Below are 19,143 nucleotides of genomic sequence, written 5' to 3' on the forward strand. Positions count from 1 at the left end.
AGCCTGGACCAAGACGAAGACAAGACGAGGCAAGGGAAGGAAAGACAAGGCAAAGCAGAGGAAGACAAGACGAGGCAAGGGAGGGGAAGGCAAAGAAAGGCAAGGCAGGGGAAGGCAAGGCAAGGCAGGGGAAGGCAAAGAAAGGCAAGGGAGGGGAAGGCAAAGAAAGGCAAGGCAGGGGAAGGCAAGGCAAGGCAGGGGAAGGCAAAGAAAGGCAAGGCAGGGGAAGGCAAGGCAAGGTGGGGAAGGCAAGGCAAGGCAGGGGAAGGCAAAGAAAGGCAAGGCAGGGGAAGGCAAGGCAAGGCAGGGGAAGGCAAAGAAAGGCAAGGCAGGGGAAGGCAAGGCAAGGCAGGGGAAGGCAAGGCAAGGCAGGGGCGCGGCGGGTCCGTCCCTGTCCAGGGTGCTGACCAGAGCCTGCCGCCTGCCAGCCCCCGGCCCCACAGCCCCTCTCCCCCTCCTGCCCCCTTCCAGGCACAGAGGGCTGGGGCCATTCCCGGGACTTCTAACAGTTACAAAAGCAGTGTGTTTCCTAGAGTGAGCTGAGCAAGGGAAAAAGAAACACACGGGCAACTAGATGTAAAAGGTATTTTTCCCCTTCCTCTCTCCTGCCAATAATTTCAGCGGCAGGACTGGACTCTCGAAGGGCAGGACTGGGTGACTGGTAGCAAAGTGTGTGCCCATGGCTGGGGAGCTGAATGAACATAAGGTATCTCTGGAGCTGCATTTCTGACCTGTCTGGATAGGTCATTGTAAGGATCAGCCATCCTCTTAGCCTCTCTGTGCAGGACAGACCTCACTCCTCCTCGGGCTAGGCTCTCAGTACTCCTAGCCTGTGTTGCCCTGGATGTGTCTGGGTGCTCTCTGTCCTCATTGCTACTGGAAGAGCAGAGATTGAGATGGGAGCATGGACTCGGCTATCCCACCTGCACCTGATCTCTCCAGATTGTATGACCAGGAATTGGCAGTCACACAAGTGCTGTGTGTGCTGGGCCACATTCGCCACCAAGGAGCTTTTGGTGAGGAGGTTTCTCTCCATAGCGTTGAGGCTTACAAAAGGCTTAGTCTGAAAAGTGATCTTAAAACCATGGTCCACCCACAGGGTGGACAGGTGCTCTGTCTCCACAGCAGCTCAAGCCCCTACTGTGGACTGCCAGGTCATTTTGCAAGATGAAAGGGCTGGAAGGGAGCTGGTTTCCTCTGCCCTCAGCTCTAGTATGTGTCTCTGCCTTTTTCCAAACACATCCTGGCCTCACCAGGCCATTTTTGTTCCAGAGAATTGCAAATTGGCTGCCCCACAGAGGAGAAAGCAGTGCCCAAGAACCTGACAGAGTTGCTCCATGGGCATCTACAAATCGTTGTTGGCACAGAGTTGCAGAACAAACCTGTCTTTCCGAGATCAACCTTGTACCAGTGCTTTATTACCAGCAACCTGGTTTTCCAATTTGACAGCAATAGTCTTGACTGGAACAACATGTTTTAAGAGTCGGTTGGAAAAAAATCTGACAGAAGGGGTGTAAAGTGGCTGGCCTGCTGCAGGACCAGATAACCTCCCAATAGCTCGATAACACCACCTCCTTAACTCTCTGTGATTCTAATATGTGACCAAGTCAGAGTGCAAACTCTCCGATCACGCAGACCCTTGTGTTACCAGACTAATAACACAAACATTTCTTTCCAACCCTGAAGTGTTGCTCACACTTAACGTGTAGCAGGAACCCATAGTGATTCCTGCCATGATCATACAACAGCAAGCACAACTTCATAATCACCATTCCCAGGTCACCATGGAAGGCAAAATGCCCTTCAGGGGTGCAGATGTGGGGCATCATCTGGGTCCCAAGTCTCCTGTCAACAGCTCAAATCAGAGAACCTTTAATCAACTGGGCCCACATTTCATGGGGATGTGCTGCCTGCCAGCAAGTCAGCCCCATCTTTTGGGATGACTGAACAAAGGAAAATGCACCAGGAAGAGTCAGAACAGCATAGTCCCAGGTCAGCCGGGATGAACCACCTGCCTTACGGCATGTCCCCCAGTTCTGCTCTCCTTGGCTGTGCTGTGCCCAGCAGCTGGCTGGCTGAGTAGCCAACCCTCTCCTGTGGGCCAGTGCCACGTGTCTAAGTTGGAACATTATTCTCCAGTTCTAGGAAATTGGATTAAGGGTCAGAGAATACTGACTGTTATTTAACTTTGATTAAAACCAGCCCTCCTCCCCCCCTGGGCCGGAGAGGCCAGTGTTGCTGTTATTTACTCCGCTGCCAAACCTGGAGTTCAATCCCTGCCCTGCGGCACCCAATAAAAGCCAACACGGGGGGGGGGGGGGGGGGGGGTGGTGTACAGCAGGCAAGCAGGCATGGCTGTGTGGGTGGAAGGGGAGTGATTATCCAGGCCACTAAGTCCAGTTTGTTTCTTTTGCGGTCAAGCTCTGGCTCAGCAAGGAGAGGGGTGCTGGAGGTGCCTGCCCTTGTGGCTCGCAGCACTAATGAGGATCCAGCCAGGGTGATCCCAAGCAAGCCCTGTTTGCCCCCATGCTTGTCTCTGGTCCTCTCCCCTCACCACGTCCCTGCTTTCACACAGATCTCCTTTTTCTTTACCTCCTTCTCTATCTCTCTCCCCTCAGTCTCCACCTTCACCCTCCTCTCCCCGCTGCATGACCTCCCTGCCTCCCCTTTCTGCCTTTTTCCTCTCTTCCACTCCCCCTCCTTCCCACCCTCTCCCCCACCTCCATTTCTCATTCCCCTCATTCCTCTCCTTCCCTCTCCCCCCCCACCCTCCAAGCCGCTATTCCAGGACAATAGAGCAGATGGCAGGCTGTTTGTTTTATATGTCCCTTTGGAAAATCAGCTCAGCCGTTGATTCTGAGACTTTTGCTAAAAACAGACACCGTCCAACACTAGCTGAATGCTGGGGGAAAGGGAGGGGGGTATGGAGGGGCCTTGCTTTCCCTACCAGCTGCACCGAGACCTCATCTGTCTGCACCCCACACCATGCCTTTGGGAAACAGCCTGTCAAAGAGCCTGGAGAGGAGCGTTCTCCCCTGCACACTAGAAGAAACACCATCACAAGCAGAGACAGCTTGGCCAGCTTCTGCAGTCAGCCTCGCTCCAGCCAAAGCTAATGGTAATGTGGGAAAGGTGGGGCAGTGAGGAGAGAGCAGAGTCTTTTCAGCACATCCATCCTGCTCATTGCCCCAGTCTGCTGCTTCTCTGAGTGCTCCTGAAAGCCGAGTTATGTGCGGTCTGCCCAGGCAGAAGACACAGCACAGAGCAGAGGTTGAGGCTCTTTCCAAGCCCCACTTCTCCTTCTATGCTACTGGGGTAGCCATGAGTGAGAAGCCACAGGCCAGCGTTGAGTGTGTGGGTAGGGGAAGACAGCCCTTGCCTTTTTCTTTCCAGCTTTCCCCTCTTTTTGTTGAACCCCTAAGCCCCAAGGTACCAGTCCTGAGGCCAGCACTCATCAGTTGCCAACACAGCCATGAAGAGGATGTAGATTTTGTTCTGGTTCCTTCTCTTATCCAAACCACTTTCTTCATCCCTCACCTCTCCCTTCCCATGTGCTTATGTCAGCCATCCTTCAGATCTGCTGCTTCATGGTATTCCTGGGTGGAGAGGAACCTTTGCTCCTGAACTCTGCCCCTCCCTGTCCCAAAGACCATCTTGTTCCCCCTGCTTAGATGTGACGAACTGTCTCATCGATCCTGTAAGCCCTCCCCTCCTTCCCCAGCCTGTCTCTGCTTGTAAGTGCTTCAGGGTGGGCACAGTTTTTCCTCTCTGTCCAGCACCAAGAACAAGCTGGCCTTGGCTCACAACTGCGCCTGCTGGGTCCTCTGTCAGTGCAAATGCTGGATATTTCATGGTGTAGCCTCTACCTGATACACCCTGGCCAAAGGCACCAGCTGCAGATTCTCTCTGTGCTTCACTTCTGGGGGTGGGATGGGGAAAGCGGCGCTTCAGAATAGCAGCATCTCTCCCCGTCCAATTGCCCTGTTTAGTTGCACTTCTTTTTCCTACGTTGCTAAAATCAACACTGTTGTCTTCTCAAGCAGCGGCAGAAGGGTCAGGGCCAGCAAATCCATGTACAAAGCACTCAGTTTAATTTGTTCTCGAAGTTTGCTATGAACCAGATGCAGCTCCCGGCAAAACCAAGGGAGGCTTGACTGAGGCACAGTCAGATGTAACATCTGAAGAGGCTCCTTAGCCTAGCAAAATCCTGGAAGGCAATTTAAACATGAGAGATAGGCAAGGAGCCCATTCTCTGGGTCTGTAATTAATCACATACTGTTCAAACAGGGAGAGAGATGAGTTCCCAGCTTTCTTGGAGTCCGAGCTGGATCAAACAGGGAGTGACAAAAATCTCAGGCTATCAAGGAACAGCCTTAAAGAGGCAAAGCCAGCTGAGCAACAGCAGCTCAGCCCTGAACTCCTTTAACCTCCCGGGTAATTGGGCAGAAAGTCTAGAGGAAAAATTCCTGCATCAGCTGGTGAGAACAGACACACTTATTTCTACATTTGTGATGCTGCTCTTCTTCCTGGCCATGCTTATGTCTGTGGTAACACTCGCATCCTCTTCAGTGGAGCCATAAGCCAAGCAGTATTTGGGACAGAAGAAAGTCCCAGTTAGTATGAGATCCCACCTCTGGCACCAGCTGCTAGAAGGTGCCTTGAGGAAGACCATAAGGATGGTCCATGCCTCTCTGTGCCCATGCAGTTACCAAATGGAGCAGTCACCCACCTTCCTTCACCTTTGCATCCACCCCAGAAGCGTGCTCAGGTGTGTAGAGGTCTGGTGGCCTGTGGGGCAAAAGGGCAAATGACCTGTCCTGTAGAGTTTTTCAGGGATTGAAGAAAAAAGAAATTAAAAAAATTAATGAAGAGCTGCTGATCCCACCCCTGGGCTGTCTGAAGAGCCTGCATTGTAAGCAAAGGCAGAGGAATTATCGAAATTACGAGGCCAAATCTGCTGTAAGGACTTGAGTATGACTGTCAGATGAAAAGACACCAACTTATCTGGAGTGTTATTTAAAAAAAAAAAAAAAAAAAAAAAAAAGAAGAGGCAGTTCAGGGCCAACCAACCTGACCTCACCTCTTCCAAGGTGAACTCTGACTCACAGGCTGGCATCCTCTGTGGCACTGGTGGGCTACAACTGTCCTGATCCCAAAAACATCCAGAGCTGCAGGTCCAGGCAACATCCCCTTTCCCGCTATTGCTGGGCAGCTCCCAAACAGCACTCTCAACGACAGCTGAAATTCCCATGCTCTCCTCCAAGGCCTTGCTTGGTCGTTTCTTTCCTTCCAATCTCCTTTCTTCCTGTTCCTATTTCTCACCTTTTGGCTTCTGTCTAATAAACTGCTCATCTTTTGAAGGCTGCATCTTTAGCAAGAGGCCTGGGGAGAGAGCTGAAGGCTGCGATCTGGGGAAGAGTTGGGTAAATCCCACAGTGGCTTAGAAATCTGTTTTTCTTCAGCAGCAGAGCTGTTAAGAGGAGTTGGCACCAGAGACAGAAATATTGTCTAGCGTTGCTATTCTTCTCTCTCCCCTTCCAGTCTTTAGCAACAACTGCAGTTTCCCACCTATTTCAACTAAATTCTCTTTTCCCCTAAAGAAATTATAGTCATTAGCATTTTTTTTGCACTGTCAAATAGGGGTTTCCTTATAAAAATTCTTCACAGCTAAGGGGAAAGTAAAGAAAGGATATTGTTAACATGAAAGCCTCACTTAATACTTTACGTTTCAAATACCGTAACTGCTTTTTTTCCCCTCCTTCTCCTTTTTCTGAATCTTTGGTATACAGCTTAAACATCATTAACAGCTTTGGTTGCTATGGTGTTGGGCAGGCAGAGGTCTCTGTACTTGAAAACTTGAACTACACTTAATGTTGTACAACAGCGGGGTCATGCCAACACCTTTGACCCCATTTTTCCCAGTAAAATATAAAGACCACATCTCCATCCTTTTTAGTTCTTGGGAGAGATTTTTTTTGCTTTGGAGAGAAACAGGAGCATGAGATAGAGAAAGGGAGAGAGAGATATAAAAAAAGAAAAAGAGAAAGGAAAAAAAATATTTAATAGACCCAGTGGAACCTTTCCAAAAACTTTAACTGTTACATCAGAAAATCATGAAAGAGAATAAAAAAAGACAGTCCCCTGAAAAGTTTCACGTGAAGTTGTTTCTCATTTTCCCAAGCAGCCAAACATTTTAATATACTAGGAAAATGAGACTGTAAAACCACAACATCTGACAGCAAGCCCCAGGGGCAGGAACCATTCCTGAAACTAATTTTAACTCAGGTTTTAACGTTGATCAGATTTCATGTGGTGAATGTCCCCTTAAGCTGTCTCTCTGTTCTTAGAGAAAACCTGGTTTCTTTTGTCGACTCCGAGAAGCTATTTTCTTTCCAGCGCATTGTCATCACAGACATAACAGGACATTTCTGTCATTCGTTTCTCTACAGCCCAAGAGATACCCTGCCCCAGACATCTCCTCATCTGTTCTCAGTTTCCTTATGAGACATTTTCCACAGAAGTGGCACTTAACCACTCCAGCAACGAAGCCCAGTCTTAAACCAGTCCCCATGCAGCCACTAAGGACTCAACCCATTAACATCTGATCTTCAGCCATGCAAAAGTCTCCAGGTCAATTCAGACCAGCTGAGGCCAGGATCCAAAGCAGGCTTCCAGTTTCTCTGCTTTGCTTTTCCCCAGGGAAGTGAAGCTTCTGAACTGGTTTCTTCTCCTTCTCTGGGCACATGAATCGCATTTTGCTTTGGCTGTCACCAGGACATCTACAGATAGGACTGGCTTTTTAACTCAAAGTCTCGATTAACAACAGCTGAAAGTTTGAATGGGGAAAAAAAGAAGACATCCGGGTAGTATAGATTTCTCTTGAAGACTCTCATTTCTTCTCACGGTAGCATTTTTCATCTTCTGGTTGAATTCAAACCAAACCGTTTGCCCTGTGGGGCAGGACTTCTTTATGCTGCATCTGTCTTCCAATAGTTGGGTGTCTCTGTTTTGAGCCACATGGTTCCTAGGTGCGCGTAGCTGTGTGAGCCAAGTGCTTTGCACGACTCAAGGAACGGTCATTGGCATCATCTGGCCCCTGCTCCTGCTCAGGATGAATTTCCAGTTCAAAGGCATGTTGTGCAAGAGAAGAAAGCAAGGCTCTCTGCTGCTTCACAAAGCTGGTTAAATGCCGGTAAGAACCACCAGGCTGGAAAACAGATCTACAGGCTCCTGCTTTCTGCTTCTCCAGAAACTAAAGTGCTCATTCATTTCTACATCCCCCTTTGCAGAGGTGAAAGGTCTTTCTGATGCCTTTCCTTTAAACCTCGTGTGTGCTGTGTAGGAGATGCTGGTGCTTGGCGGGGGGTGGGAGGAGGCAACAAGGTGGCCAGTTTTCAAAACGGTAGGGGCACAATGATAGTTGCCCTTGGCTCTTCCAGCCCACCAGCAGCAGGCTTAGTCACATCAGCAGCATCAAAGCTGAGAAGCTCTTCAGAGAAAGGGCATTTGTCCTTTCATCTGGAGATTACAGGAATCTTTCACAGATCCCAGCAGTGTGTTTTGAAACGCTTTTGAAAGAGAAATACCTGTTTGTGGCACCACCTGCCATTTAAAACAGCCCCTTTGCTTTCCAGCTTTCCCTGCAACGCTCTCCCCCAGCCATTTAACCATGGTTAGGTTAAGGACAAAATGGTGCCAAAGTTCATTCCCCAGCAAGCAGAATCACCCAGCTTCTGTGCCAGGCTCTGTCCTGAGCAAAGGACTCTCCACAAACATGCGAGAAAGCTTGTAACCTATTTGGGCCGGCTCCTTCCCCCTGTTGTGCTCAGCAGGGACAGCAGGAAGGCAGAAAGCTGCTCTTAGCATCTGGAGGAAAGAAATGCAGAGATAAAAAGCTCTTTGCCTTGCTGTTTCCATTCCTTCATGACTTAATTTTTTTTGGTCAGGGCACAGAGAAGATTATAAAGCTGTAACCTCTAATCCGCTCCTGAGCACTCCTTCTCCATCTCTTCCTTTCTCCTCTCTTTCAGCCAGTTCTAATCCTTTATGTCTCCTCTCTCACAGGTAGGAGTTGGAGTCTAATCTCAGATGACAGGTTGGTAATTAGAGCAAGAGATTATCCTGACCCCATATCAAGAAGGTAAAAAGAGAGGAATAATGCAGGGCAATCCAAGATCAAGCCTTCAATGTTCAGTGCAGGAGCCATCCTCATCTCGGTCTGTCTCCTCCTGGCTCCCCCACCCCACACCCCCTCCTTTGTCCCAGCAGAGGGGGGAATCCCTGATTCTTTGTACTTCCTGCCCACCTCCCCTCTGTTGAGCAAGCACTACGCTTTTCCAGCACTCATTCAGCACAGAAATGGTCACATTTTCCATTTCTATAGACCTTGACTAAGCAGACATTCAGCCAAGGGTCTGTGGCTGGGAAGAGTGGGTGGTGGGGAAAGCACAGGCAGTTATGGAGCAAGAGGCCCTGCTCAGAGAGGCTGGAGCCACGACACGCTATCAGCCATCCTCAGTTGGGCACTGGTTACCCATCCCCAGGGCCTTTCTACTCCAGGTGAATCCATCTCTATCCAGGTGCCCAGCAGTCACTACCCAGTCCTTGATCTGCTCAGGAAGGGATACTGCTCCCATCCCTTGCCGGTATCCCAGCACAGATGGGAAGCCCATCCGTGTGCCCAGCCTGTGTTATCCATCTTTGGGACAGATTTTGTCTCTTGTCCTGTGTCACTGGTATTCAGCAAGGACCAAAAAAGCCATCACACAGCCCCAAGACCACTACAGAAAAGAGGAAATTGGGAGCACCAAGCTGCTTCAGTGTCCCACCCCCTACACACACAAGGTGAAGGGATGTCACCGGGACCCACTGTAGCTGAGGCTCAGGCATCACCAGCCAACAGCCTGCAGGCACCAGGAGGTCTCAGGATAAAGATGGCAGTGGAGTGATCGAAACCTGCTGGGGAGAGAGCGAAAGAAGGTCAGGTGGCAGTTTTTACACCAGCGCACAGCTGGAGAATGGAAGACCTCTCCCTCACGTCCCATCCCACATCAGGTGCCCACCCTGCACTACAGAGCTCCAGGACCAGCTGTTCACCTCAAGATGTCTTTTCTAGGCAAAGCTAAGCAGCCAAGCCTCCCTCCGACATCTGAATGCAGCTCTGGCCCATGTAGCCCATGCCCATGGCTCACCCTGATCGCAAGCAGGGAGATGGGCACGCACCAGCCCCTGCTCCGTGGTTCTGTTGATGCTCTTTTCATCGCCTAGCTGCTTCCCATCCCTGCTATCTCCAGCCAGGAGCTTCCTACCCATGCTCTGCAAATAACAACTTTAGGTTTGTTCACTCAAAGCAGAGAAGGTAAATCAAAGAACACTTTTGCTTGCAGTCAGCCTGAAGTGAAGCTTTTTCTTTTTTCCCTTCAGTTTTCTCAGCAAAACAAAAAAATGAAAAAGCAAGCAGAATTTCCTTTGCTGTGTTTAAAGAAACATTTCTGTTCCTGTCCCAGAGGTAAAAGGTTAGCTTGTTCAGTCTCAAAATGTGAAATAAACGGCAATACTTTTGGCTCAGGAATTGTCCAAATAAAATGTTTCGATACTCCTTTTCTTCCCGCTCGTCCAAAAAGGTTTGCAAAGTTTGTAAGCGTTCACAAACAGCTTAATGCTGCTGTGCCCCTCACCCAACAAGCCTAGTGACTGCAAGTTCTCTGTCCCTCACTCCAGACCTCCTGCCCCCCATCTGGCTGCCTCCCCCTCCCAGCCTACTGTCTGGGGGCTCACACCACAGCAGCACCCAGACCGCTCATGGCCCGTACCTTGAGGGATCCTCTTGGGGCGAGAAGGGACCGCTGAGTTCAATTACATTGAGCTTGTTCTCAAAGACACCATAGCTGAGGGTGACCTGCAAAGAGGGGTGGTGGGAAAGGAGCAGGGAAGATGAGGTGAGTTGAGGAGCAAGGAACTTGCTTTGGGTGACAGAAGCTCCCATTCTGGTTCCTCCTCTGCTGGCTTGGCCTCTGCCTTCCACATCTCTCCTGTCTTCCTTCCCATAATGGTCCACTGTGCTAGTCCTTTGCCTCTCCAAGCCCCCTACACCCCTTGTTATCTCTCCACGCAAGGCAGACACGGTGCCATGTCAAAGCCCCTTCCCCAATCAATCACCATTTCTGCTTGTCCTTGTGCCACATTCCCCCATGGATGCCCTTAATCCTCCCATTTCTCCCCATACATGTGCTCCCCACCACTGATCCCAGGGGCACTGTGACCGGCATCTGTGCTGCAGGCAACATCTGCTCCTTATTTCAAAGAAGCATTTTTGAGGAAAGCCTCCCCAAAAGAGCAGACAATTGATTCAATCCACGTCAGTGCCAGCAATGGAACAATGTGCCTGTAAGCTCCCCTCCACTTCTCCTCCCTCGTGCTCCATTTCCCCTCCTCACCTGCTGCGTGAGCCGAGAGGGAGGGATGAGCTGCAGGTTCTCCAGGTGGGAGTGGAAAAGCGCATTGGGCAGCAGCTGCCCGCCGACTTTGCACTCAATGATGTAACCCACAGTGCAGTCGTCCGGCAGGCGAATGAGCTCTGAAGTGCTCAGAAAGTTCCTGCCACTGGAAGACAGTAGGGTTGCATGGGTTAGGAAGAGGGTAGGGGGCATATAGGCATCCACTTGGGTGGGAGGTAAATGGACTTAACTGTAAACCAGAGTAAATCTTGGAACTAGGCAAGAAATCCCTGAGTTCCACCTGCAAAGATTTGGGAATGCGTTTGCTCTTCGACCACTCCCAGCCATGCTGTCCCACCAATTGTCAGGTGCTGTCCCTGACACGTACCCAGCTCCTCGGTGAGCTGATGCAGAGAGCTGGCAGACTTTGCCAAGTCACTTTTCCGCCTGCTTGGTGAGCTTCACTGAATCCCTGAGGGGTCAGACAAGCCAGCACAGGAGAAACAGTGGGACCACATGGCCAGTACCAAGAGGAGGAAGAAACAGGACAGTCCGGTGCAGCTTGAATAAGCCATCCATGGCTCCACTGTAACATAACACCGCACGCTTGGCCATCCTTTGATGACAGGCTAAACCCCATTTTAAGGATCCTGTAGCTAGAAGCAGCCACACAACATGAAGCACTGCCTACTATAACACCCCTCAGCAAGTTCAAATGTGTTTTAAGCATTTTAACACAGTAGTAGCAGACTTTACGCCAGGTTAGGCGTTATCTATCCACACCACTTTCATTTTACCCTAGATCATAGATGATCCTCCTGTCTGGGTCTACCATAAAATACATATCATGGGCTTCAGCTAAACCAGCCACATGGTGTGGATCAGATCTGTCTTTCTGGGTATGCACAGATCTTGTTAAGGCTGGCGCAGCCATTGCCTTTCAGCATATGTGCATATAGCCTGCAATATAACCTAGGGCATCATAGAAAACATCATCTTGTTGTAGGCTGGGCTAACATAAGACCATGGGACCTACTTCTGTTCTCCATGCACCAAGCTGAGGAAATGACAGTGGCCACTGTAATGAAGCTGAAGAGGGTTTGGCGTGGGGGAATGGGAAATTAACTCAAGAGGGATGTACAGGAGGTTGGAAAGAGATAGATTAAGGGGAGAGGAGATAGGCAGACAGGGAAAGCACTTAGGAAAAGAGTCAGAGGAAGCTGAAAGGGATGGGAAGGAGCATGGGAGAATAACGAAGAGCTGAAAGGAGTTGGGGAGGGGGGAGTTTGTCATCCTTTGACCATGTTTGCTGACGTGCCTGCTCTTGCCTCTTTTTAATCAGATGGCAGACCCACCCACTACATCCTTCCTCCAGTCCCACATGCTTGCAGATGTGTAGCATATGGCACTCTGCACCCTTGCAAACATCCTTGCAAACACCACATACACAAATCCAGATCTAACACGGCCAGGAATTAATGTGCAGCCGTGTTCCTCGTCCCCAAAGGCTCCCATACTCACCAGCTGCACAGCTCACCTGGCCCACGGCACCATCTTGCTTGCCAGCTTGCGGCTGATGCAGAACCCAGCCCCTCCTGTGGCAAACCAGAAGTGCACAGATTTCTGGAGAGAAACAGCAGAGAAAATCAATGGCAAAGGCTCAAACGATACCATACTCCCTGAATGGGAATGCTAGAGACGCAGCTTTGATGGCAGGATAAACACAGCCCTATTGTTGCCCCAGATCCCTGCCTGCTGCCCAGAAGAAGGACTTGCCAGCAGTACAGCATGGATTTTGACCTCCTTATATTTGGAGTGGCCAAGTTCCTGCTGGCAGCAGCAGGTGGGCTGCCCAAGGCAGGCTTATGTCCTGACAGACTGGTACCCAAAGGTGCAGCAGCAACGTGGGACTCTTCCCCTAGGTAGATCGGATTGAGTCAACACCTACAACCATGTTCAGACAAGACTGGTGTTGCCTGTTGCTCTTGGGACCTGTCTCTCCTTGAGGTACATCTACAACCAACGAGCCAGAGCACTAAAAACAACCCATTGGCCCCCACACCACCACCACAGGCTGTACCGTCTGGTTGTTTGGCAGCATTTCAGAGGCCCGGATGGGTCGGTTCAGGCTGGGTTTCCCCAGGTAAACGTCCCACGTCGCAGAGTAGGAGGACAAGAGCTTCAGGAGAGCCCAAGGGTTCAGGTAGTTGTCGTCATCCAAATGGCAAAACCAGCTGAGGGGAGATGGGAAAAAAAACACAAGATGTTTGGGGTAAGAAGGGTACCTCTTGCTCTCAGGGGTCCCCCCACAGCAGCCCTGCCTCACCTCCGGCCGCTGGCCAAGAAGGCATCGAACTCGGCGCTCATCTTGCAGGAGAGGGCCAGGTGGCTGTGCTCGGCAGAGCAGTTGGTGAAAATCGCGTGGTCGCCTGCCGGGAGAGGGAAAGCTGTGGCTCGGGACCAGCCCACCTCGCACAGTCACGGGGAGGACCTCTGGGCAGGAGGGAAGGGGGTTCATTCACAGCCAACCACCTCATGGCCCCCCAAACATGCATCTGAGCCTGCGGTGAAGTGGGCTCCATCCTGCCCCGTACCAGGAGATAAAACCTGGAGAAAGCCAAGCATCTTGGCCAAGACTAGGACACCTGCCAACTGCAATTCCACCCTGCCCACTGCCAGCCAGGGTGTGGGGGCTGAAGGGCTCTCTCATGGGCGGCTTCCACCCATGGATGCTTTAAGGCAGACAGCACCCTGCCTCCGGTTGCCTGCACGCCCTGGGGTAAGCCAACTAAACCAAATCATCACCGCTGCAGCTTGGGGTCCTCCCATGGGACATGGTGAGAGGTGTCCTTCAAGAGGCAGCGCTGGTATAGGAAAGCCAGACTTCATGCTGGACACCCTCCCAAGGCCATAGCAGTTCAGAGGCTGAAGGCGGGGGGAGGTGGTATTATAGGACAGGTCATTACCCATTCTCCTTTTCAGGGCGTCGTCTTCTTCATCGGTGAAGACGTAGGTCTGGGGAAATGAGGAAAGGAGGTTACTTTCAGGGCTGGAGCTGGTGCTGCTCCTGGTCACCCACCCCTTCTTCCCTGCAGCTGGACATGCTCACCGTGGTCACCCCACTTCATCCTCTGCTGCCATGCTCCCCTCCCAGGCAGCAGTTGAGCAGATGGATGACCGTGTTCCCCCCTCCTGCATGGCACAATCGTCAGAGCTTGTGTGGCTTCATTTCCCACCCCCCTCACCATCACCTTGGGAACAGAGAGAAGGGGACCCATGACACCGAGTGAGGGGGTGAGGGACCCCTGGCTTAAGTGTCAGTCGTAGAAAAACGAAAGCACCGTGGTTGAATGATGCTGGTTGAATGATGCTCGGGTTAAAAGGAGAACATCTGTTTGTGTGTTAAGTGTGCACAGCCCCCTGCTGCTTCCCGCCTCCTCCTCCTCCTCTTCCTCCACCCCCAGGCCTCTGTAATCTCCCTTTCTGCCATTATGTGGCACATCTCCCCCCTCTTCAGGGCCAGGCGGGGATCAGGGCTAGTGGAGAAAAGCTTTCCTCAGGCAGAAAATGAGCTTTCATGAAATCAAAAAGGAGTCGCGAGCCATAAACAGTCTCTCCACCAGCTGCCCACAGGCTGGTTAAATGCAGCACCTGGGCAGGGACAAAGGGGACAAGGCAGGCAGACAACAGCTCCAGGAGCCGTCATTGCTCCCAAAGGCTCTGACGAGGAGACACAAGTCTCTACATCTCCCCACACCCACCCAGCAACTGGGAGATATGCCCCAATCAGGAGGACGTGGCAAGACAAATGTTCTGCACATGAAAAGGCAACAGTGAAGGACCCTCAGAGACCACCTGGCTCGAGCAGAGACAGCAGGATGGTTTCATGATCTCAAACGTATGTGCTACAGCGGCTTGGCAAATTACGCTCCAACAGCTGAGCTGCAGCAACAGGCCATGCACACATTCCTACCCCACTGCACTGGTAAAGTCTCTTAGTTAAAACCACTTTCAAGGTCATCACGGGACAAGAAGCAATTAGCTAAGTCTCAGGTAAAGGAGTCGCTCTGGGTCAGGGGACCATATCACAACCTTCAGGCAAGGCAAGGATTGTCGGCGGCATGGGATTTCCCTCACCAGCGTTTCAGAGTCAGAAATTTCCACTATGACAAATAATTCACCTTAAGAAAAAAAATTCTGAAACCCTTGAAACTTTCTGACATTTTCAAAACAAACAGAAATGTTGTTGCTGGAAATGACTTGCTTACAGATATAAAACTGACTAGAAGTCATGTGTCTAATAAACATCATATCCGATTGACTTAAAATAGGAATCTGCATCTTTCCCCAGATTTTCTACTTGTGAAAATATTCCGAGGTTCCCACTTTCCTCTTGATGCAAGGCAGGAAATGTTTTTTTGCAGACACCCAACATGTTTCTGTGGGAACCCAAGGATGAAGGAACATTGTCACCATGGGGAACACCAGACTGTCCAAAATAACTGCAAAAAGGGGGGGTATGAGTGTGGGCACTAGGCAAATCTGATTTCTCTGGCTCTCCCAAACTCTGACCTCCATGGCATACCTGGCTACAGTACTCCAGAGATGCTGGACTATGTGTCCTGGCGCTGTCCTGAAGGAAATCACAATAGCACAGGCAGCTGCCTGCATCCTCGTCTCTCCATCCCTCATGCCCCTGAGAGTGGGCAACCTGGAACAGCATCCGAGTGACCATCACCATGTGTCCCACAGCAAAGCTGCACACGATGGCTGGGATGGGAGAGAGAGACAAGGGCCCCGGCTAAAAATCTGCCTGGGGACCATTTGGCCTAGTTACACAGGTCTTTCTCAAGGAGACACCAGCTGCTGTTGTCCATACTAATGGAGTCCAGAAGAGATTCAGAAAGTCTCTCTGGCCATGCCAGATCTACTCTCCCTGCTGCGGACGTGCGAGCAGAGGAACTCCTGGTGTCACTTGTGTCCCTGCAGGCAAATGGGGTAGACAGAAGCAGCCTCCCCATCATATCCACCCTCCTGTTCTCCACCAGACCATCTATGGGGTCATGCGGGATCTCCCATCGTGGTGCCTCAGCACACTGAGATTGGGCCAGGATGGCTGTCGATGCCACTGTGGGGCAGCCAACCCAGGCCTCAGGAGGGATGCAGCACGGAAAGCATCCCTCTGTTCTGGAATGGAGAAGATGGCTGTGTGGGAAAAGTTGTCTGCTGGACGGCAGTGCAAGGAGTGATATGGATCCGCTGGTGTCAAACGGCTTTGCCTGGCAGCTCTTCATGAACGTACGAGCCCATGCAATGGATAAACACTAAACTTCGAGACCTCCTCACCCCAAATTGGGAAAGTAGCCTAGCAAGGAAAAACTAGGAAAAGGGAATAAAGATGTGGAATGTGACAATCCAGGGCCACGTTCATCTCCCAGGCTCCCAGGGTATCCCTTCTCTGGGAAGAAACCCCCTCCAAAATGCAAACACTTCAGCAAGGTTATTGTTGTGTCCTGTCCGGAGAAAGAATTCAAAATCTATGGTGTGTTAGCAACACTGAAAATGTGAAAGCCAGTTCAGGATGGGACACTCAAAGGTTTCATTTCAATCAGTTGGATCTCTGGGTTTCTGAAAGGAGGGGAGGTGCTAGAATTAGTTTACATTACCAAAAAAAATGCCACTTCAGACCAGAAACCTAGACTAATCTCCATCAAAACTACTGGGGCCAAGAATGTAAGCCACTCCAAGATGCTGCCCAGTCTAAACAATCATCAAAACCGACACTTCTGTTTAGACAAAAACCTTTCCTGAGGAAAAGGCCTTTTGCTGAAATGACTTCCCCATCAAGCTCAAATGGAAAGTTTGTCGTGGAGCAGTTCTCAAGAGGTAGAGCATTGTCCATCAAAGAGTGCCCACCTCGCACTTCCCCTTCCCCATCTCCCACCAGCTGCATATATTCTCTTCTGTTTAAACAGTGCAGTTTCAGGGAGAATATCTCTCTCTCTTATTGACTACCCTGACAGAGTCCAACATAGAGGACTTTTAATTTGGCTCCCATACAGTCTGTCCTAGCCATAAAAACCACAGCTGTTCCTGCCTCCTGTTACAGTCACCTAAGCCTGACCTGTGAGGTCTGAGTTGCTTTCTCTGGGAGGACACCATGCAGGTAATTGGCTCTGAAACCAGGCTTGGCATCAGCAGCATGGTCAGCTGCTAAAATTTCCCCGCTGGCCACCTGCAGAGAAGGACCCCCTGAATCAGTCTCCAGCCATGAGTAAGGGCGAGTGAGACAGCAAGACGGTGGGTCAGCCCTAGGAGGAGGCAATTGCTCTGAGACTGGCTCTTAAAGCCTATGCCTCTCCATAAAGGCTCAATAATAGGAGGTCTGGTGCCCTATCCCTGGCCCCACAACAATTAAATATCCTTTGCAAATTGAGAACTCGCTTTTTTTTGCTAAGCGAGGTTTCTATATTGTCAATTTTTCAAAACTAACCCTTTCTCCTACCTCCAAAAAAACCCTCCAGCAGCAGTATATTAAAAAAAAAAAAAAAAAAGGCTTTTGACTTTCATGTACTTCTCCTTACCTCCCTCCCTGCCCCCGCTCCCCTGCCCTCAAAGCCATTTAGTACAAAGAGAAGAAAAACATGGAAAATTGAGGAGTGGGGAGGAAAACACTGAGCTTGCAACAAAAATTGATAACAATGAAGAAACACTTTGTTTAAAAATGACTGACGCTCCCCTCTACCCTTCCTTCCTATTCTCCTGCTCAGTCTATGAAGCTTTCCTAGAGGCTGGCAGCAGCATGGAAAATTCAACACCTATTCCCAGGGTTGGACATCATTTGCCTGCCAAACAGAGAGGGTCAGATGAATCTGGGGAGCTAATATCTAATTCCTGTCATCAGCAGAATGGCCAGACACCTGTTTGTCAAATGCCCGAGCAGGAAAAGGTGAGCTGCTCCTTAAAAACCCACTCCAAAAGCCCCAATCACAATAGCTTCATGCCAGTGCAGCCATGTGGTTGGGTTTGTTTTCTCCAAAGAGCTGCTGGGCTGAGGTCAGGTGGAGAGGAGAAGTGCATCTGGAGGAGGAAGCAGGGCATCTCAGATGCCGAGAGGGACACGCAGACAGGAGAAGCGGCGTGCTCAAAATAGGACACGGCTTCCTGTGACGACCGCAGCAGACCAGACAGTTGCAGCACCATGAAGTGGAAAACCACCCTTACCCAGAAAACCCTGCATTGCTTCAAGCGCTCTCCTACCCGATGCCTCCACCCCCGTCCCCCTTCTTTGCTGAGGCCTGAATTTGTCTTCTAGGTGCCCGTCACACACAGGCAGAGGCAAAAAAAAACCCACCACCCTTTGGGGGCAGCCACAGGATTTCTTCTTTCTTGAGGAGCAGCTCTGCGAGGGAGGGAGAGAAGTACCGGGGCTCTGGGGAGTACTTCTGCCCACCAGTAAGCCAGTCTGCACAGCACCGCCAACGTGGTGCCCCACACCAGTTCCTCTAACAGGAAGGAAACTCTCCAAACTCTTGCTTTAGCAAAGGGTGGAAACATCAGACCCGCAGCTAAAAAAAAAAAAAATTTTTTAAAAAATCAAATATGCACCCACATCACTTCAAGGTCATGCACGTGAGGGGATCTGCCCAAGAAAGCAAGGCACGGATTGTGCCGATGCGCTGGGGAGTTAACAGGGCTGCAAACACCCCTGCTGTACCCCAGGAGTTCCTCCAGCTCCTCCTGCCTCACTGTCCTGCCCACTGCACCACACCGTCCCGGGGCGAAGGGTGCCCAGGCGCAATGCAGACATCCTGATGGAGGGCCAAGGGGAGCCACTCGGCTCAAAACCAAGCAAACCCGTGGCACTAGGAGGTAGAAAACCACCATTTCATACAGACCCAGGACGGTCTGTGCTCTCAGTCTGGGGCCGCCCAGGCAGCCTGTGACCCCTGGTGTTACTGGTTAAAAAAAAAAGGAAATTAAATCCCTTGCACCTCAAGCTGAAAGTGTCAGGCTTAGGTTAGGGGCAGGTGATGCCTGCTGAGAGCACTCGTCCTCCCAGCCTTCACGGGAAGAGCCCACACAAGCTCTTCATCCTCTCTGCCAGCCTTTCCCAGGAACCAGCTACCGGTGAAAGATTTTGCTAGGTAGCATCCCCATTTCAACGTGAACAGAAGTGAGAATTAGGGAAAACGGGGCAAAGTACTGGGGGGGGGATTGCAGTGCCCAGCCTCCCCTTCCTTTGGCCTTTATCCCCCACCACCACCGACACGCCATCCCTGCCCTGTTACCAAACACCCCCTCTCTAGTCCGAATCCACACGCTCACCTGCTCTCTGGCCCGGGATATCCACGTGTCCAGGAGCAGCTCCATCCTGCTCTGGTGAAATCTCTTGGTCGTCTTCACGGCTATGAAAATGTCCCCAAGCGTCAGGCGTTCCTCAGTCCTGTATCCCTCCGGAGGACGGACTTGCAAGTCCTTCTGCTCCCTGCCACCACCTCCCTCTGGGCTCGCTTTGCTCCGTTGCTCTGGCTTCTCCGAAATCCCTTCCCTGAGCCCTGGGTACCGAGTTGTTTCCTGAGCCCCACGGTGCCGCATGGAGAAGAGAGTCACGCTGACAAGGAAGACTGCGGCTCCAGAGAGACCATGGATAAGCCGACGGCCCATGGCTCCCAAATCGTTCCCGCCGCAGCCAGTATCCTCTCGA

At 51.0% G+C, this 19,143-nt stretch overlaps 1 protein-coding gene across 6 annotated transcripts; it reads right to left on the reverse strand.

Moving 5' to 3' along the window:
• Positions 1 to 6,043: 6,043 nt before the first annotated feature.
• MFNG (MFNG O-fucosylpeptide 3-beta-N-acetylglucosaminyltransferase) lies at positions 6,044 to 19,105 on the reverse strand. Of its 6 annotated transcripts, none has more exons than XR_008235811.1 (10): positions 18,765 to 19,105; positions 13,403 to 13,451; positions 12,763 to 12,865; positions 12,517 to 12,670; positions 11,974 to 12,059; positions 10,437 to 10,602; positions 9,813 to 9,898; positions 8,870 to 8,955; positions 7,975 to 8,078; positions 6,044 to 7,866 (listed from the first exon to the last, which is right to left on the reverse strand). XR_008235811.1 is itself a non-coding variant. In XM_052790968.1 (8 exons), exons 1-8 carry the CDS (start codon positions 19,101 to 19,103, stop codon positions 8,889 to 8,891), a joined length of 1,053 nt encoding a protein of 350 aa, XP_052646928.1. In that variant the 5' UTR covers positions 19,104 to 19,105; the 3' UTR covers positions 6,044 to 8,888. The 6 variants fall into 6 exon arrangements, 1 of the variants encoding a protein (XP_052646928.1); XR_008235809.1 differs by having other exon boundaries at positions 8,870 to 8,958; XR_008235808.1 differs by having other exon boundaries at positions 7,975 to 8,121; positions 8,870 to 8,958.
• Between the last annotated feature and the right edge of the window lie 38 nt (positions 19,106 to 19,143).

Source organism: Harpia harpyja, chromosome 6 (genome assembly GCF_026419915.1).
Source record: "Harpia harpyja isolate bHarHar1 chromosome 6, bHarHar1 primary haplotype, whole genome shotgun sequence".
Classification (NCBI taxonomy): domain Eukaryota; kingdom Metazoa; phylum Chordata; class Aves; order Accipitriformes; family Accipitridae; genus Harpia; species Harpia harpyja.

Bases quoted from the DNA above. Each gene is read 5' to 3' on its own strand.
- MFNG (XM_052790968.1), bottom strand. From the start codon at position 19,103: ATGGGCCGTCGGCTTATCCATGGTCTCTCTGGAGCCGCAGTCTTCCTT. The intron at 12,671-12,762 runs GTGAGGCAGGGC...ATCTCCCCTCAG, and splicing joins TTCTTGGCCAGCGGCCGGAG to CTGGTTTTGCCATTTGGATG. The intron at 10,603-11,973 runs GTGAGCTGTGCA...ACTGTCTTCCAG, and splicing joins AAGATGGTGCCGTGGGCCAG to TGGCAGGAACTTTCTGAGCA.